This window comes from Vombatus ursinus, unplaced genomic scaffold (assembly GCF_900497805.2).
Source record: "Vombatus ursinus unplaced genomic scaffold, bare-nosed wombat genome assembly UNPS02000580.1, whole genome shotgun sequence".
In the NCBI taxonomy this organism is placed as follows: domain Eukaryota; kingdom Metazoa; phylum Chordata; class Mammalia; order Diprotodontia; family Vombatidae; genus Vombatus; species Vombatus ursinus.
In genome coordinates this window covers 3,473,974-3,491,525 of record NW_020940358.1, presented here as the reverse complement: position 1 = coordinate 3,491,525, position 17,552 = coordinate 3,473,974, and the positions used below count along the sequence as shown (strand labels likewise).

The 17,552-nt window shown below is 42.2% G+C and overlaps 1 protein-coding gene across 1 annotated transcript; it reads right to left on the bottom strand.

Moving 5' to 3' along the window:
- Positions 1-14,510: 14,510 nt before the first annotated feature.
- On the bottom strand, positions 14,511-16,849 carry NPBWR2 (neuropeptides B and W receptor 2). Its single transcript, XM_027849999.1, has 3 exons — positions 16,701-16,849; positions 16,080-16,225; positions 14,511-15,586 (listed from the first exon to the last, which is right to left on the bottom strand). Exons 1-3 carry the CDS (start codon positions 16,847-16,849, stop codon positions 14,511-14,513), a joined length of 1,371 nt encoding a protein of 456 aa, XP_027705800.1.
- Positions 16,850-17,552: the final 703 nt, after the last annotated feature.

Genomic DNA, 17,552 nt, shown 5'->3' with positions numbered 1-17,552 from the left:
TAATTCTCATTGATTTGAATGAAAAACCATTTTGTGTGTGGGGGAACCTCGCCTCCTTTCTTGATGAGGATCACTTGCTCTGGGCAGGGTCTCAATGCAGACGGAGACAGACATTTGCTCTAGTCGTGTGTCACAGTATAGGTACAGAAAAAGTGTTTGATCTGGTCAGTATTTCAGTTCAGAGACAGTCACAGTTACAGAGAGATGGTCCGTGACCTCTGTCCAGACAGAGATGGATGTTTGCTCTGGTGAGTGTCTACAGGAAGACTCAGCCATGGGCGTAGGTTTTCTGTGGTCAGGGTCTCAGTTCAGACACAGACAGATGATTGCTGCGGCCAGGATCTCAGTCCAGATGCAGCGATGTTTATAGAGAGATGTTTATTCTGGTTGTGTCTCAGTGCAGACAGAGACAATTAAAGGTCGTAGGATCATCAGTCTTGCTGTTGATTTTCCTTTGTTCTAAAGCTGGAAGGAACTCCAGAGACCATCTAGACCTACCCCTTCATTTTACAGATGAGGAAACTGAGGCCCAGGGAAGTTAAATGATTTGCTGAAAGTCACACAGATAGGAAGTGGCAGATTCAGAATTTGGACCCAGGGCTTCTGATTTCAAAGACAATGCTATTTTCCCATTGTACCATGATGCCTGCTTAATGTTTGCTCTGGTCAGCATTCTAACATAGACATAGGCACAGACAGATGTTTGCTCTGGTCAGTGCCTCAGGGAAGACTCAGATAGGCATTTGCTGTGTTAATTTTCTCAGCTCAGACCCAGGTAGATATCTCTAGTAGGCCATCATTTCAGTGTGTATACAAACACAGCTGCAGATAGATGTTTTCTCTAGTCAGTGTAATTATTTCTTCTGCATCGTGGGGGTTAGGGGTGTATTGTCCCCCACCCCTTCTCGCAGTCTGGAAAATCTGTGTAAAATTTTTTGGCCCTCCTTTCATACCACAGAAAAAGTCTGAATTTTTTCTTTTTCTTTTATGGAGTGTTTACAATACCTTATAAAATTTGGGTTAGGTATTTGGTCATAAGCTCTATGTCATGTGCTCGTCTTTGCATGTCGTCTGTGGCTTCTGCAAAACTCCCCCAAATTTCCCTTTTAATTTCTTATGCTGACCCTCAATATATCGAAACTGCGATGAGAAAAGTCACGATGTGGAAGGGATAATTGTATCTCAGTGCAGACAGAGAAGAAATCATACTATCTGAAATTGTCCTTCTGTATCTGGCTGCTTCTCCTGGCCTGAAATCTGTATCTTTTATTTTTTCATCATATGGGTCAAAGTCTTCTTCCCCTATCCTTTGGGATCATTAATGAGAGTTTGTAAGGCTTAGTCACAGGAGCTACTGAAAAGAATGACAGAGAACAGACTCCTTTGCATTTTGCAGTGATCTGCAGAGAGTGCACTGTTTGTGTTTCTGCAAGTACTAAGAAAACCTAAGCACAGTTTGGTCTTCTCATGAGAGAAGGTGAAAAGGCTCTCTATTATAAAAAGCAGAATCTCAACCTATACCTGGAGGATGTGAAGTGGAAGAATATTATAAAATGAATGACAGGAAGAAGGCCAGCTGAACATTTGGAAAAATGTAATAAGAACAAGGTTCTTCTAAAGAATTTAACATTCAACAAAAAGGTTTGAAGAACATTAAATTTTGCATATCCTTTGGCAACTATTAGGTTTATACCCCAAAGAGATCAAAGAAAGAGGGAAAGGACCCATATATTTGAAAATATTTATAAGCAGCTCTTTTTGCGGTGGCAGAGAATTGGAAACTGAGGAGGTATCCATCAATTGGAGAATGATTGAACAAGTTATAGTATATAAATGTGGTGGAATTATATTGTACTCTAAGAAAGGATGAAGGGGACAGTTTCAGAGAAACCTAGGAAAATTTATATGAATTGATGCAGAGTGATGTGATCAGACTAGAGAACAATTTATACAATAACAACGTTACAAAGACAAACAACTTCGAAAGACTTAGGAACTTTGATCAATACAATGATCGACTATGATTCTTGATGTCTCATAATAAACATGCTAACCATTTCCTGAGAGAGAGGGGATGGACTCAAGTACAGATTGAGACTTTATTATTATTTTTTTTGACATGGGGTATTTGTTTTACTTGACTATACACATGTTTTTAAGAGGGATTTCATTTTTCTTGATTTCTTCATGGTGGAGAAGGGGAGGTGGTAGGGGCAGAAGGGGGCTCTTTATTTGAAAATGAAATAAAATATCTTAAAAGAGAGACATGCAGAGATAATCGTCAGCAGAAAAGATATATAGTGGTGTGTCATAACTCCTTGCTGAGAGGTATGAGAGCAGCTATTTGTCAACCTGATAAATATTAGTGAATTCTGCTCGCTTTCTGGGGAATATATCTGGGACATTACTATGAAATCTGATGAATGCAATCCCCATGAGATGATTCACTTAGGAAGAAATGATGTTGCCATAAGGAACCTGGAAATCATTGCTAGGATTATACAGTTTTAGGCCAGAGATTGATAACTTTAATCACTTAGGAAGAGTTTCTCTCAGTGCTACTGACTGAAAGTAAGGACTTCAAAAGAGAAAGGTGACTTTTCAAGTGAACAGCTGTTTCAGAAGACGGTGAAGGAGAATTGGATCTAGATTTTGAGGTTATGGTTTAAAATAGAAATGCTGGACTCTAGTCTAGGGATGGCGTATACCTAATGAACACCAATGAAGGCAAAATGATGATGATGATTTAGAATGGATGAACCAATGAAAACAGATGATGGAGAGGAGGCAGCAGTTTTCAATTCTTATTTAGCTTTTGTTTTCTTTACCATATGCCGTCCTCTGAGGTCGCATTATGGAATAAGAACGAACTGGTTTTTTGGAGGTTATAGCAGGAAAACCTAAGCTCTGGAAGGTTTTAGCAAGCTAGAAAGGCTTCTAACCATCTTAGCCAGCAAACATTTGATCTCCATCACAAATGGAGAGACATAGTAGTTAAGGGCAATACTACTTTAGAATTTAATTAATTTGCAAAACATTATACAGAAGCATGGTGAAAACTTTATTACTGAGCTCCACTCCTGACACTATTTTAAAAAATTAATTAATTTATTTTTAGTTTTCAACATTCACTTCCATAAGATTTCGAGTTCCAAATTTTCTCCCCATCTCTCCCCTCTCCTGCCACTATTTTTATAGGACCATGTCATTCTCTTGTATTAATTCTCTGTGACATGGCCTTGCTTCCATCTTTTGTATATTTCTTCTAAAATCTAAGTGGACTGGTGAGTTCCCTGTGCATCCACATCAGTCTTTTCAGACAAATATTTTTCTTCCTCACTGGAATTGTTTTCCTATGTGTCTTCAGAATTTCATTCTTGCGCATCTCCCATCCTTCCTGGGCCATCTTTCCCTATAGCATTTTAATCTGTTGAATCCTTCAAACACTTTGAAACCTATTTCCCAAAATCCAAGGTGCATGTCAGACTATGTCCAGATTTCCTCTCTTTCTCTACCACTAAACTCTAAGAGATAGTGGTGACCTCTCTTCAGGGTTCCCATCATTTCCATCCAACCAACCAGTTACATCCTGTTAGTGAAAATCCAAAATAGAATAGAATTTCCCTTTGTTAGGTTGAGCTGATGCTAGTAATAAATGCAAACATCCCCCCTTCCCCCCAAAATTGCCAAACCAACTATCAAAAAAAGGCTTAAAAAAAGACAAATCACAAGTTATTAGTGTTTGGTAGAGACAGAGCTCTAGCAAGAGCTGGTATGGTGGATAAAGAACAAGACTTGGAGTGAGGAAAACACGAGTTCAAATCCTACCTCAGATACTTTTTGGTTATGTGACTCTGGAAAAGTCACTTGCTCAGCCTTGGTTTCCTTATCAGTAAAATGGGAATAATAACTACCTACTTTATCAGGTTTTTATGAGGATGGACAAAACAGATAACTGATGGGAAGCACTTTGGAAACCTAAAGTACTATATAAATGTTAGTGACTTTTATTGTCTGGATACTTGAAGTCTCCCATAGCTTACCTCTGCACCAGGCTTGTGATGTTTACAAAATTCTTCATCTAATTCCTCTTTCTGCACTGGTGGTCTGTAGCACTCTAATGACAAAATCACTTCCATTTCTCCCTCTATTTACTTTCAACCAAATACTCTTCATTATGCCCACTCTACTCTGGTTCTTATATACCTTCTTTATCTACAACATTTCCTCATTTGACTTATCTTATTTTTTTTTCAATAAAGCATACCCACCCAGAGTCATAATTCAGTCATGAATTTCATCCCATCAAATCTCAGTGGCAGCTCTTAGGACAAATTTGCCTTCTTGGGTTAGGAGCTTCTAATTTCTTTTACTTGTTTCCTAGCCTGTGTATATAGACATTTGGGTTTTGCTGTTCACTTCTTTCTTAGATTTTATTTTCTGTGAACTTCTGAGTATGTCAATTACTATTCATTTTCCTTCATTGTAGTTACTCTGTATTATCTTAGTTTGGGGGTAGATAGCAGTCTTCTCCCTCCTCCATCTGTTTTTGTTGAAAGCCCTTTTGATTATGTTTTCAAGACACACTCTGACCAACCTTTTTTTCATACTATATCTCTGGGCAAAGATCTGGCATACCTATATTTTAAGCCTTGATTCAGAAGTCCAAATTGTACTAAGATATTACTTTGTTATCTAGATGTTTACTCCCCAAATTGACTTTCTTCACCAGCATCCTTTGCCTGCAGTGGGCAACAATGAGGAAAATATAACCTCTGCACCTATGTCCTTCAGTTGTTTCCTCAAGACTTCATAATCATTAGCTATCCTTTTTGGGTTCCTTCTGGCAGGATCTTTTATGCCCACATGAATTACCAAAAGTGTGTAGTTATCATCCATTTTTTTTTTTGCTTTTTGGTGAGGCCAACAGGGTTAAGTGACTTGCCCAGGGTCACACAGCTAATGTCAAGTGTTTGAGGTGGGATTTGAACTCAGGTCCTCCTGACTTCAAGGCCGGAGCTCTATCCACTGTGCCACCTAGCCGCCCCTATTCCATTTTTAATGGTCTTGGGAGATTCTCTTGGATACATGCCCTGGGAAGACAAGAGACCTTTTCCTGGTTTTCAGGTTGATAAATAGCTGCCTCAGTACCTCTGAATAGGAAATCACTAATTCATACCACTCTTTTTAAAATTCTTCTGATCCTTATTGGATAATATTTACCTGATTGCTTCTGCGTTTTATCACATCATTTCTTGTAGGACAAGAAGCTTTTTCTTCCTCAGGGCATCTAACTCCTTCCTCTTTAGGAAAAGCCTCAAATCTGTTAAGCTCTAATTGTACAAGTGGTCTTAAGTATTCCATTCCTTCTCTATGTAACACTCCTCCTCCACTTGACCCTGACAAGGGTCAATTCTTCCTTCCTCCACCTCAGCTCCCTCTCTCTCCCCCCCCCCCTCTCCCCCCCCCCCTCCCCCCCTCTCCCCCCCTCTCTCTCCCCCCTCCCTCCCTCCCTCTCTCTCTTGTCTCTCTGTCTCTTTCTCCCATTGAAGCTTTTTTTTTGGTTTCCTTTAATGCACTTCATCATCCCTGATAACCTGAAGTACAGACAGTCATTCTTTCAGTCCCTTTACCTTCTAAACCAGAAAAAAGATCAACCTATATTTGGAATACAGATAGCAGTCAATCAGTGTGGCAAAAATACAAACATCACTCATGATAAAAATGTTGCATTTCCTTACTAATTGAACTTTTCTGTCTTGCTTTTTGGAACTACTCATAGGTGTTTACACATCAAACCAAAACATCTTGTTAAAACTTGCATCACTAATTTTCATCTGTTAATATCTTGACAACTCCTTTCATTGTCCTTTCCTTGTTTTATCTTTCCCAGTGCAAAAATGACTCTCTTGGTAGAGAAAACATGAGAAAAAGTCGAGAAGTTTTAGATTCTTACCATCTTCTGTTTAAATTGTCCCATTCTGAACATTGATCCTAAATCTACTTTGATCCTACCCCTTTGTCCAAATATACCTAAAAAAAGTACTTTGATTTTTATTTATTTTTTAATAGCATTCATTGCCAGCCTCAGTTTATTGAGTATTAGCATTTCTGATATTACTCTTAAAGGATGCTAATTTTAATTCATCCCTAGTTACCTGCCTTTGCTGTCAGTTTGTATGTATGTCTTTCAAAAATCTAAGGTGATCATTGCATTACCTATTCATACATATCAGTCTCTTCAGATAAATTCTCCTTTTCTCTCTCTTTGGAATAATTTGTTTTTTATCTTTATTTTTAAAATAAATGAAAGTCAACATTTTTCTCTTTCTCATCTTGACCCTTCCCATGATAATAGAGCATTTCTGCAGTGCTTAAGGGTTTGCAAGGTATTTTATGAAAGGTAAGTACTATTACTATTTCTTTTTTACATGTAAGGAAACAGAGGCAGACAGAGGTTTAATGAATTATCCTTAAGTGTCTATAGCCAGATTTGAACTTAGGTCTTCCTGATTTCAGATCCAGTACTCTAACTACTATCGCACTTAGCTGCTTGGTTGAGAAAGAAAAACACAATTCTTGTTAATGACATGTTTAGTGAAGCAAAACAAATTCCTGCATTGGCCATGTAAAAAAAATTCTAAATCCTTACTTTGAATCTATCACCTCTCTGTCTACTGAAATAACTGAAGGGCATAGGTCTTGCAATTATTGTCTTAAGAGAACGATAGCATTTTTCATCATGAGTCCTCTGGAATCATGGTTGGTCAATGCATCGATCAGTTTCCAGGTATTTCCAAGTTGCTTTTCTTTACAATATTGTTGTTTATTGTATAATTTTTTCTCCTGGTTTTACTCATATCACTCTGCATCAGTTCATTCAGGTCTTATTAGCTTTCTCTTAAACTATCCCTTTTATCATCTCTTATAGCACAGCATTTCATCACATTCATATATTACAACTTGTTCAATCATCCCCCATTTGATGAGCACCTCCTCAGTTTCCAATTCTTGCCACCACAAAAAGAGCTGCCACAAATATTTTTCTGCATGAGTTCCTCTTTCTTGCTTCTCTTTGGGGTATAAACCAAATAGTGTTTTTGCTGGGTCAGAGGCTATGCACAGTTTAATAACTTTTTGAGCATAGATCCAAATTGCTTTCTAGAAGGGCTGCATCAAATCACAACTCCACCAGAAGTACATTGCAATTGTGATTTTCTTTTTTTTTCTTGTCAATTTTGCCAATCTGATGAGTGTGAAATAGAATGTAAGGCTTGTGTCAATGCGTATTTCTCTAGTTAATAGTGATTTAGGACATCTTAAAAATATAGCTATTGATAGCTTTGATTTCTTTCTCTAAAAACAGACTTTCTATCTTTTGACTATTAATTGGAGAATGGCTACGATTTTTAGAAATTTGGACCAGTTCCATTAGAATTGAGACCTTTACCAGAGATTTCTTTTTTATTTATTTGCTTCTTTCCTAATTTTAGTTGCATTGGTTTTGTTTGTGAAAAACTTTTAAGTTTATGTAATCAAAATTGTCTGTTTTGCCTTCTGTGATCCTCTCTTTCTCTTATTTGGTTGTGAAACAAAAAAAGGAAGGAGGGAAAGAGGGAAGGAAAGAGGGAAGGAAGGAAGGAAGGAAAGAGGGAACTAGACCTAATAGATAATTTCTTCCCAGCTCCTCTAATTTGTTTATGATGTCACTCCTTGTCTAAGTCATGTACTCATCCCATTTGAAACTTATCTTGGTATGTCATGTGAGATGTTGGTCTACACTTAGTTTCTACCAGATTGCTTTTCAGAATAATTTGTGTTTGTGTCATTGGAATTTCATTTTTGAGAATTTACCATCCACTTTGGGTAGAATTTCCTTATAGAATTTTAGACCACCAAATCCTACTTATTCATTCCCTGAACTCTTTAAGGTCAGTCTTCCCAAATCTACTGTGCACGCCAGATGAGGACCAGATTTCCCTTCCTCTAAAATGAATTCTAGGACAGAAGCAGTCATTTTTACCTGATTCCTATTACATTTGCTTCAGTATCCAGTTCAAAATGGAAACTGTCTTCATTGTTTTTGAAGAATGAAATTTTCATTAAGACCGGTCAAGAATTTATCAGTTGCTCTGCTCTTGGTAGAGACCTCTAGCAGATGTCCAAACAGGTCCATCAATACCATTTTATGCCTCCCCACTACATTTGCTCTTTTTTCTTCTGTCCTTGTATTCCATAGGATATTTCTATAAGAACATTGCTTCTGTTTATTGCTCCATTGAATTTCACTCAAATGCTCTCTGTTTTGCTTCCTTTCTCTGGTTCTTTCCATAGATAGATACAGATTGTAGATAGATAGAAAATTTATCAAGCAATTATTCTCAGGTACTGTGCTAAGTACTAGGGATACAAAAACAAACAAGCAAGATGATCTCTGCCCTCAAGTAGCTTACGTTCTAATGGAAGAAGATAACACATTAAGCAGAACCAGAAAAAGAGTGCTACTATATGTTGTGGAAATGCTGGGGAGATGTGGTTTTAGGCAAGATAAGGCAAAAGCTCATCTATCTACCATAACTCCATGTGCCAGGGAAGAGTTGAAGCTTCTAGTGGGATGGGCATGAAAAGAATGAAAAATATGGTCAGAGTTCAGGCAGCACAGTGTGGACATGAGTGTATATTACATCAGTGTATTTTCTTCAAATTTAATACTTTACTGTCTTTTTTTTTCAATCTATCTTCAATTTCTTGCTCAGCACTTCTTAATTTCTAGCAATGCTTTCTAGGTCCCTTCTGGAAATATAATTTGTTTCCATATGAATCACTGAGAGTGAATAATGATTGTCAGGTTTGCCAAGACTTAGAAGACTCTGTCACATGCCAGACATCTGCCCAGGAAGACCGCAGATCTCTATTGTTTATGCTGATCAACAAATAGCTATCCTATTATACAGCAGGTTGTCACCAGCCGCTGCTGGTTTTCTCATCCTCTTCTGACTCCTACTGGATGATCATTCACCTGACAGCATCCATGTGATTGCCGTCATTAATCCTTGGGGGACAAGCAGCTGTATCTTCTGGAGACTGTCAAGCTCCTACTCCTACAGAAAGAGGCTCCTATTATTCAAACCCAAATATTTAGTGATTCTTTCCCCCTTCCTTTTCTGTGTCATAATATTCCCCCTGATACAGATTAGGATGCCCCTTTGCCTCTCTTTTGTTTTTCTTTTTATCATTTTCTTCTGTTCTCCTGAGGAACAAATACTTCATTCTCTGTGATAACCTGGAGAGACCAATTGGGATTGGGAGACTAATCTTTGTATATAGCTAGCTATTACCTGACACTGGCAAAAAAAATATAAACATAACACTTTTCCTTCAGGCTATGGATTTATTGGAAGAGGATTAGTTGGAGAAGTGAATGGGAGCAGTGTGTGCTTAGCCATCAGTGGAATAAGCAGTTGTTTACAAGGTGAGATTGGAGACTCGTATGTGTGTGTGTGTGTGTGCACTTGTGTGTGAAGCTGAACTATTTGAGGGGAAAGAGGACTAGTCTGGGGTGTGTATATGCTTCAAGAAAGGTTTAAATGGGGTAGGACTCTGTGTGGAGTGCTGAGGTGAGGTCCTCTGGGAATAATAAAGGGAAGTTTGTGTGTAGAGATGGACTAAGATGGTGCTGGGAATTACATCTGTATGGTGGCCTCAAAACTCAAATCCCCTATGAAGCTTTTCCAGGCTATGAACAAATCCCTTTCTTGGCTAGATCTGGTCAGAACTGTGTGTAGAAACTCAGCCAATAGTCAACAAGTCTTTATTAAGTATTTACTAAGTGCCAGGCACTGTACCAAGACTGGAGATACAAAGACAAAAAACCAGTTCCTCCTCTCAAGGAGCTCAGTCTAATTGGGAGACAACATGCCCATGATTACGTATAAGCAGATATATACAGGATAAGTTGAAGATAATCACCACAGAGCAGGCACTAGTATGAACAGGGATCAAAAAGTTTTTTGCAGAAAATGAAAATTTAGCTGAGATGTGAAGGAAACCAGGGAATTTTGAAGGTGGAAAAGAGGAAGGAAGGAGTTCTAGGCATGGGGCACTGTGAGTGGAAATGTTTGGAGTTGGGAAATGGTGTGCCTAGTTTGAGGAACAGCAAGGAAGCCAGTGCCACTGAATTGCAGAGTTGTGTAAGATGCATAAGGAGTAAGAAAATTGGAAAGGTAGGAAGGAACCAGGTCATGGAGGATTTTAAAAGCCTAACAGAGGATTTTATGTTGGATCTTAAAGGTAGGCAATGAGGAGCCAGCAGAGTTGATCCAGTAGGGTGGTGGTGATATGATCAAATTTGCATTTTAGAAGGCTGAGGTGGGGTAAGGGCTGTTTGCATGGAGTTTGTACTAAGAAAATATACTTTATGTGTATTTGTGTTGTGCTTAGATTGGTGGCTCTATTTTTTTGGGGGAGCTGTGTGCGTGTAGGGTGGATGAGCAAGGAATGGTAGCTCTCTGTGTATGTCTCTACATGTGGTGCATGCTGTGTGAGTATGAGCTGAAGTTGGGGGATAAGGTCTATATACGTGTGTTGTGGGGTGCTGAGAAAGGGTCAGGTGCAGTATGTGTATATGTATGGGCTGAATTCAAGCTGGTGATTTGTGCCTGTGGATTGGGGTTGAGCCTTTGTGTAGGTATGGGAGGGAGACTGTGTGTGAGTGGTGAGAATGAGGATATGGGGTGTGGCTGAGAGTTGAATGTGTGTTTGTGGGTGGGTATTGAGGATGTGGAGGGAGGCTATGTGTATGGTTGTGTGTGGGAACAGAGTTGTGTGCCTGGGATCAAGATGGATTTGAGAATTGTATGTATAGGAGAGTCTGAGGGCTGTGTATGTGGCTGTTATTTGTGTATCTGAGAGGGGAGCTACATATAGAGGTGTGTGTATGGGGTTGTATGTTAGGAAAGTTGCTATGGGACTCTTGAGTGTGTGTGTGTGTGTGTGTGTGCTCGCGAGCACACGCACATGTTCAGGGGTTCAGGTGGAGCTGGAGGCTTGTGTGTGTGTGTGTGTGATGTGTAAATGGGCTCTGATGTGTGACTGAGCTATGTTACAAGTGGGCAGCATGGATGTGAATTAAGCTAGGGCTGAGTTGGCCAGGGCTCTGTGTGTGGGCTGAGTTAGGGCTGCTTGTGTGTGAGGCAGAGCTAGGGGCCGTGTGTGTTTGTGTGTGTGTGGGCTGACCTGGGGTTGGGGGCTATGTGTTGTTGGATAATAAGCAGATTCTCTACATAGGGGTGATGAGGCAGGGCTACTTGTGTGTGGGTTTATTTCAGTTGGGGTGCACTGAGGGATGGCGCTTCATCTGAGTGTCATGGTAGCTGTGTGTATAGAGGGTATGGATGAGTGGGTGGGGCTGCGTGTGTGGGAGAGCTTCTATGGCAAGGCAGTGTATATGTGATGAACTGAGCCTGTATGTGTGTGGTGAGAGTGGTGAGGTGGCTGTGGAGTTGCAGCTCTGTGTGTGTGTGTATGTGTGTGTGTGTGTGTAAGAACATTGTGTGTGCACATGTGTTTGGGTTTTGGGGTCATGCTGTGGTTGGGCTAGGGTTAGGACAAGGCCTGTGTGGAGAAGACTTTCTCTTCATTCTCAAGGAGGATGAATCCCTGAGTCCTTAACTGGAGCCCTGGTAGGCTGATGGCCGACACTAGACACAGCAGAAGGCTTGGAGGTGGGTGGTCAGTGTTCCTTGTACTGGAGGTTCTAACACTCAGATCCCCTGTATGTATTTTAGCCTCCTGTGCTCTGGACTTCCCCCTTCACCACAGCCTTCAGGACTCAACTCCTCTGCAGAATCTTTGGCATCTCTGAGCAAGTCCTTCTTCCTGGTTTCACCCTGCCTTGTCTTTTCTTCTTTTCTTTCCACCCAGGGTCTGTTCTTCCTCCAGATGAATGCTTACTCTGGGGAGAGTATCAAGTCTACATATTTCCCTGGTTAAGTCATGAGTCTACCCATTTATCTGGATCAGTCATGATGGGTCTTTCCCACTAGGGGGTGCTGGGATCCCACAGACAAGCCAGGACCCATTCTGCTAGGGTCTTGGCTGCTGTTGATGGTAGAAAGGGTCTCGGCTGAGAGCCAAGAAGACTATTGTCCAAGGCAGTCAGTAAGGACTGGGGATTAGTGGGGTCTGGAGTGGTGGTGGTAGTAAAAGGCTTAGGGAGTCAGTGAGCAGTGGGGGTGGTGAACTGTGGTGTTAATGAAGGATTAGTGGGGCAGAGAGGATTAAAGAGAGGTTAGTGAGCCCTAAGGGCTAAATGAAGCTTCTAAACTTGTTCTTGATGGGGAGAAGGGATCCTACAGAGTTCTGTGTTTGGGAACTTTGCCTGTGGCCCCGCTTCCCACCTTCACTCCAGCAGGTACTCTCACCTGAGAGATGGCACCATACTCTCATAACCTTTGATCTGTCTGATCCAGCCACAGCCATTGTTGCCCTTTAGGTGGACTCTGGAGGTCCCATCAATGACCTTTCTATTAGTTGCACTACTTTATTTGGGGTGTCACTAAAACCAGGAGGAATCTGGTTTCTTCCTCACTTTCTTTTGGTTCTGTCTTCAGCTTCCAGGACCTATGACTAAGAGCGGCCACAATCTCAGTAAGTAGAGATGGGAGTGGGCATAGGTGGAAAATAAGATTTACTGATCTGGCACATCCATCAGGCCACAGTGCTCCTAAGAATCCATTCTGTTGGACTATGTGCTATGCTGTAGGGCAGCATGTGTAGTGGTAGTGGAATCAGGATGCATTGTGTTTGGGAGCCGGGTAATAAACTTGTAATGATGGGGACATAGTGATAAGGTCACAGGTGAAGTGGGTCACAAGGATGAGGGCACCATGATGAGATCACAGCTGAATGGGTCACAAGGGTGAATTCATAGGGATAAGATGATAAGGATAGGGTTGGGGGGGTCCCAAAGGCCAAGGTTGGCAACTGTGGTGACTATTTATGCCAGGGTCAACCTTTAGTTTTCTTGGTTAGGATGACAGTAATATATGAAGAAAAGATTCCTTAAGTAGCCTCTGAATTCTCAAATCTCCCCTGTCATGTTTGGAAGCCCTGGCAAATTTTGAGGGAAGGGCCATAACCCTAGGAGTTAAGGGGGAGCACAGGCTATAGTTTTAAGGGCAGGAAAGGGAGGGTAGAGGTCTCATTATAAATCCCACAGCTTAATGGTACTTCTTGGAAATGGTACAGCTTCTTGGATTTTATTTAGAGAGGAGATGTATACACCCACCCACACACACACACACACACACACACACACACACACACACACACACACATTTCCTGACACTCACAATGTTCTGTAGTCTTGCTCTGTGCCCCCATTTTCTTGTTCTTTAATCCTTTGGGGATAAGAGAAATCTATTGTGCCCAAATTTTAGTCATGGGCAGAGAATGGGCTTACATAGTGCTTACTATGTGCCAGACTTTGTGCTAAACACTTCACTAATATTATTTCATTTCTTCCTCACAACAACCCTGCAAGGTAGGTGCTATTATTACCCTCATTTTGCAGTTGAAGAAACTGAAGCAAATAGAAGTTAGGTGACTTGCTCAGGGTCACATAGCTAATAAATGTCTATAGCCACACCCTGAATCAAAAGTTATTTGGGTAGAATGCAATATGCTTCAGAAAGGGACAGGATGAATAGACTACAGGATCACTACTCTTCCCTTCCCTGTCTTTTGTTTCACAAGACTTGTCTCTAGAAACAATGGGGAAAATGTCTGACCTAGTTTTCTCAGGCTATTCTTTCCACATTGATCAGTCTGTCTAGGACTGTATATTGGTTTGTTCCAGTATGATCAGTCTGGGTTTGTCTATTTTGGTCACTTTGCCAGTGTTAGTCTATGAAGACTGAATAGACATTCAGCCCTACTATAAGCTGATCTACCTGGGGTTAGCCTGTCTGAACTAGTTTCTCCGGGTTACTCTATTTGGGTTAGTTTGAATTTTTCTGACTGAGTTGATTGGTGGGGGAAAGTTTGTCTCTCTTGGTTTGTCCAGGTCAGTCTTTCTGGGATGGACTTGGAATTTTTTTGAGAGCTGGACATTTTGAGTTTGTCCCAGACTTTGAGTGCCTTCAAACCTGGGCTGCTGTCCTGGAGATGTTCAGCAGGTGGCAACATAGGAATATGACATAAAAACCCAGGACTGTTTGCAAATGAAATGAGAACATTCACTGTCCCTTTGTGATTCAATATAACCTTTCTTTGGGAGGGCTCAGAGTCACAAAAGTGGTGAAAGCATTGAAAGTCAAATCACATCAACAAACATTTATTAGGAGCTTAGTATGTGCCAGGCACTGTGCTAAGTAATGGGGATACAAAGAAAGACAGAAGACCAAGAAGCTGGCCTGGGACTGCCCAAATTCTGGGCCTGGACCCTTAAGAGAGGGCCCACAGGGAGTGAGACTGGGGATATTGGCGGAGCTGGGGCCACTGTCCCTTGCTCAGGTTGTTTTGCATTCCAGCATCTTTCGGAAACTCTTACGGAAGTTGTCATCTAGGAAGGCATAGAGGAAGGGGTTCAGACAGGAGTTGGTGTAGCTCAGGCTGGTGATGAAATAGGAAATGCCAATGACCAGGGAGGTCTGGGGCAGGTCTGTAGTTAGTGCCACAATGGTTGCCAGGTGGAAGGGCATCCAGCAAAGGAGGCACACAGCTAGGACAATGATGACCATGATGGTCACTTTCCTTTTGGCCTTGTTCAAGGCCCTGGCATTGGAGTTTAAGCTCATGGTCCTCAGCTTGTGAAGCATTCCAATGTAGAGGATACAGATGGTTGAAACAGGAATAGCAAAACCCAGGACTAGGGTATAGATGCGGCTGGCCTTGAACCAGAACCTCTCTGGCTGAGGGAAGCTTAGCCCACAGCTCTTGATCTGCAGTTCATTGGTATAGACACTAGCAAAGAAGAAGAAGGGCAGGACAATGAGGGTCACCCAGAACCAGATGCAGATGCTGGTAGTTCTTGCAGCACTGTAGGTTCGATAGGATAGACGTCGGGACTGGACGGTGGCCAGTACCACCAGGTACCTGTCTACACTCATCACAGTCAGGAAGTAGATACTGGAGAAAATGTTGTAGTGGTCAATGGCCAGTATGACCTTACAAAGGAGCTCCCCAAAGGGCCAGTAGCGCAGAAGATGTTCAGCAATATTGATGGGCAGCACCAATGTGAAGAGGTCGTCAGCAATGGCCAGATTCAAGATGAACATGTTGGTCACTGTCTTCATTTTTGGTGCCTTGAGGATCACATAGATGACTGCAGTGTTGCCAGTTAATCCCACAGCACAAATAATAGAGTATATCACAGGGAGGAGGATATAGAAGTCTAGAGGTTGTTCTGGAAAGGTGCAGTTGGATTGGCTGCTATTATCTGGGTAAAAGTCACCACCCGTCAAATTGTAGAAAGAGCAATTGTCCTCATACCTCATCCCTATGTCCCCAGCTTGGTGGTGCTGGTCATCCTGCATCATGACCTCTGATGGGGCTAATGGCTCCTGCCCCATATTCCATATAGTGACTGGAGAGATGAACAGACTGGCTTGTTATTGAGGGCTGGGCTCAGAGCTGGACATTGGGAAAGAAAACAACCAGAAATTTCTGAGGTCTGAGAATCTTACTCAGACATCGCAGCAAGTGCCTCTTCCTTCCTCCCCAGGTAAAAGTACCAGCCCCTTTCCAAGTGTAAAAATTCTATAATAAAGCTTCAGAAAGACCAGAAAGGACCTGAACCCACTCAGAGCCCTCAAACCTCATTCCCCATTGAATCCTAGGACTCTACGTGGTTTCTTCTGTCGCTGTCACTTTCCTGTTTTGCTCTACTCTACTCTGCCCGGAGAAATCCACGAACAGGTGATGAATCTTCTCTAAGCCCTTCTCCATGGGCAGGCAGGGCAAGCCTTCTGCCCTTCAGTCCCTGTGAAGGCACCTTCCCTTCTGAGTCAGTCATCTTATATAGCTCCACAAAGTAAGCTGGATACTCACCACTGCTTCTGTTAAAGTAGAGATCTTACACTGTCCTGGGGAAACAGCTTTTCCTTTTGGGTCATCATTACATTCCACAGGGAATCCAGGCAACGGAGACATTGTGTTGGCAGAAGAAATGCGCTGTCCAGCAAGATAGGAGCTTGACAATCTGGGTGTCAGGCATCCAGGCTGGCTAGGCAACAATGGGGAAGGGGAAGGTAGGGGGATGTTTTCTTTCCTCGCTAACCTGGCCCTATCCTGGCCCTATGCTATCGACAAAACAGCACAGACTTGAGAGACCTGAGAAAAAAGTTTGTGGCTCTGAGGGATTGAGGATGGCCAAACTCAGGAGGAAGAGCATAGCTGGCATGCTGACCATTATACACTTGTGGTGGAGGGAAGCCAAGCTCCCACAGTGGGTGCCTTCTGCTTTTCACTGCTCTGCTCCCTCGCCCCTAAGGGAGATTGGTGGGAACCCAGCTCCCATAGTAGGGACATGTAGTGCCCGCATGGTATACCTGCTCTAGAGCTGGCTCCCCCAGCTCTGAGAGGCTCCCTGCAAGTCTGTGCCTGAGAGGAATCTAGCTACCGTGGCCCCTTACCTCAGTCTCAGCCTTATCTCAGCCTCTGCTGCTAAAACCTGAGCCCTGAGTGGTCATTCTCCTTACCTGAAGCTTTTCCTGGTAACTGCCACAGCACCGATGTCTCCGAGCCTGAGCCCAGTCTTCTCTTCTCTGCAGACGCAGGCGGAGGTGGAGGGTCTCTGAGCCCTGATGACGCTGGCAGCCCAGGGGATTACACTTGCATCCACAAGCATCCACAAGCAAATGAACTGAGAAGTTCGTGCTGCTCAGGCTGGGACCTGAGGCTGACTGGCCCCCCTCTTCAAATGTAACAGCAACTGAGTGTGTGTGTATGTGTGTGCGCGTGCACCCATGTGTGTGTTTGTGAATGGATGTTTATAAGAGTGTGTAGAGTGTGTTTGTGTTTCTGTGGGTGTGTCCCTTTGTGTCTGTGTGTACTTGGGTATGTCTCTGGTTTCTCTTTATGATCTTATTTGTGTATCTCTGTGTGTCAGTGTCTGTTTGTGTGTCTGTTTATATCTATGCTATTACCCCAAGCTATCAGCTTATAGCTCATTAGTCAAGCTATATGTGTTCCAGGGGGCAGGAGGATCCTAGGACAAGTTACTTGGAAAGATGGAGCCACAGTCATATCTGTGTACCTTTCAACCCCAGAAGGGAAGTGATCACCTTTCCTTTTTTGTTGGCTCACCTGGCTTGTTTACTTGTTTAAAATTCCCCTAGTAGAGCAGAGGAGTCAGCCTTTTCCAGAACAGGCTGCTCTTGCAGGGGAGAAGAGGCAGTTTGAGTGCCCAAGGTCTTTACCTGCCCATCACCCCTGTCCTCTGGGTCATCTTAGCTATCTGGCTCTGATAATGCTGGGTTTATGCATAAAACGCTTCATTGTCTTAGCTCAAGTCATCTCATCAGCTCTGATCTCCAGGACGTGCTGGTATT

Excerpts from the sequence above, each read along its gene's own strand:
- NPBWR2 (XM_027849999.1), bottom strand. The coding sequence starts at position 16,849 with ATGCTTGTGGATGCAAGTGTAATCCCCTGGGCTGCCAGCGTCATCAGG. Across the intron at positions 16,226-16,700 it reads GTTACCAGGAAAAGCTTCAG|CCAGCCTGGATGCCTGACAC; the intron begins GTAAGGAGAATG and ends ATTGTTGCCTAG. Across the intron at positions 15,587-16,079 it reads AGCTGTTTCCCCAGGACAGT|TCACTATATGGAATATGGGG; the intron begins GTAAGATCTCTA and ends TCATCTCTCCAG.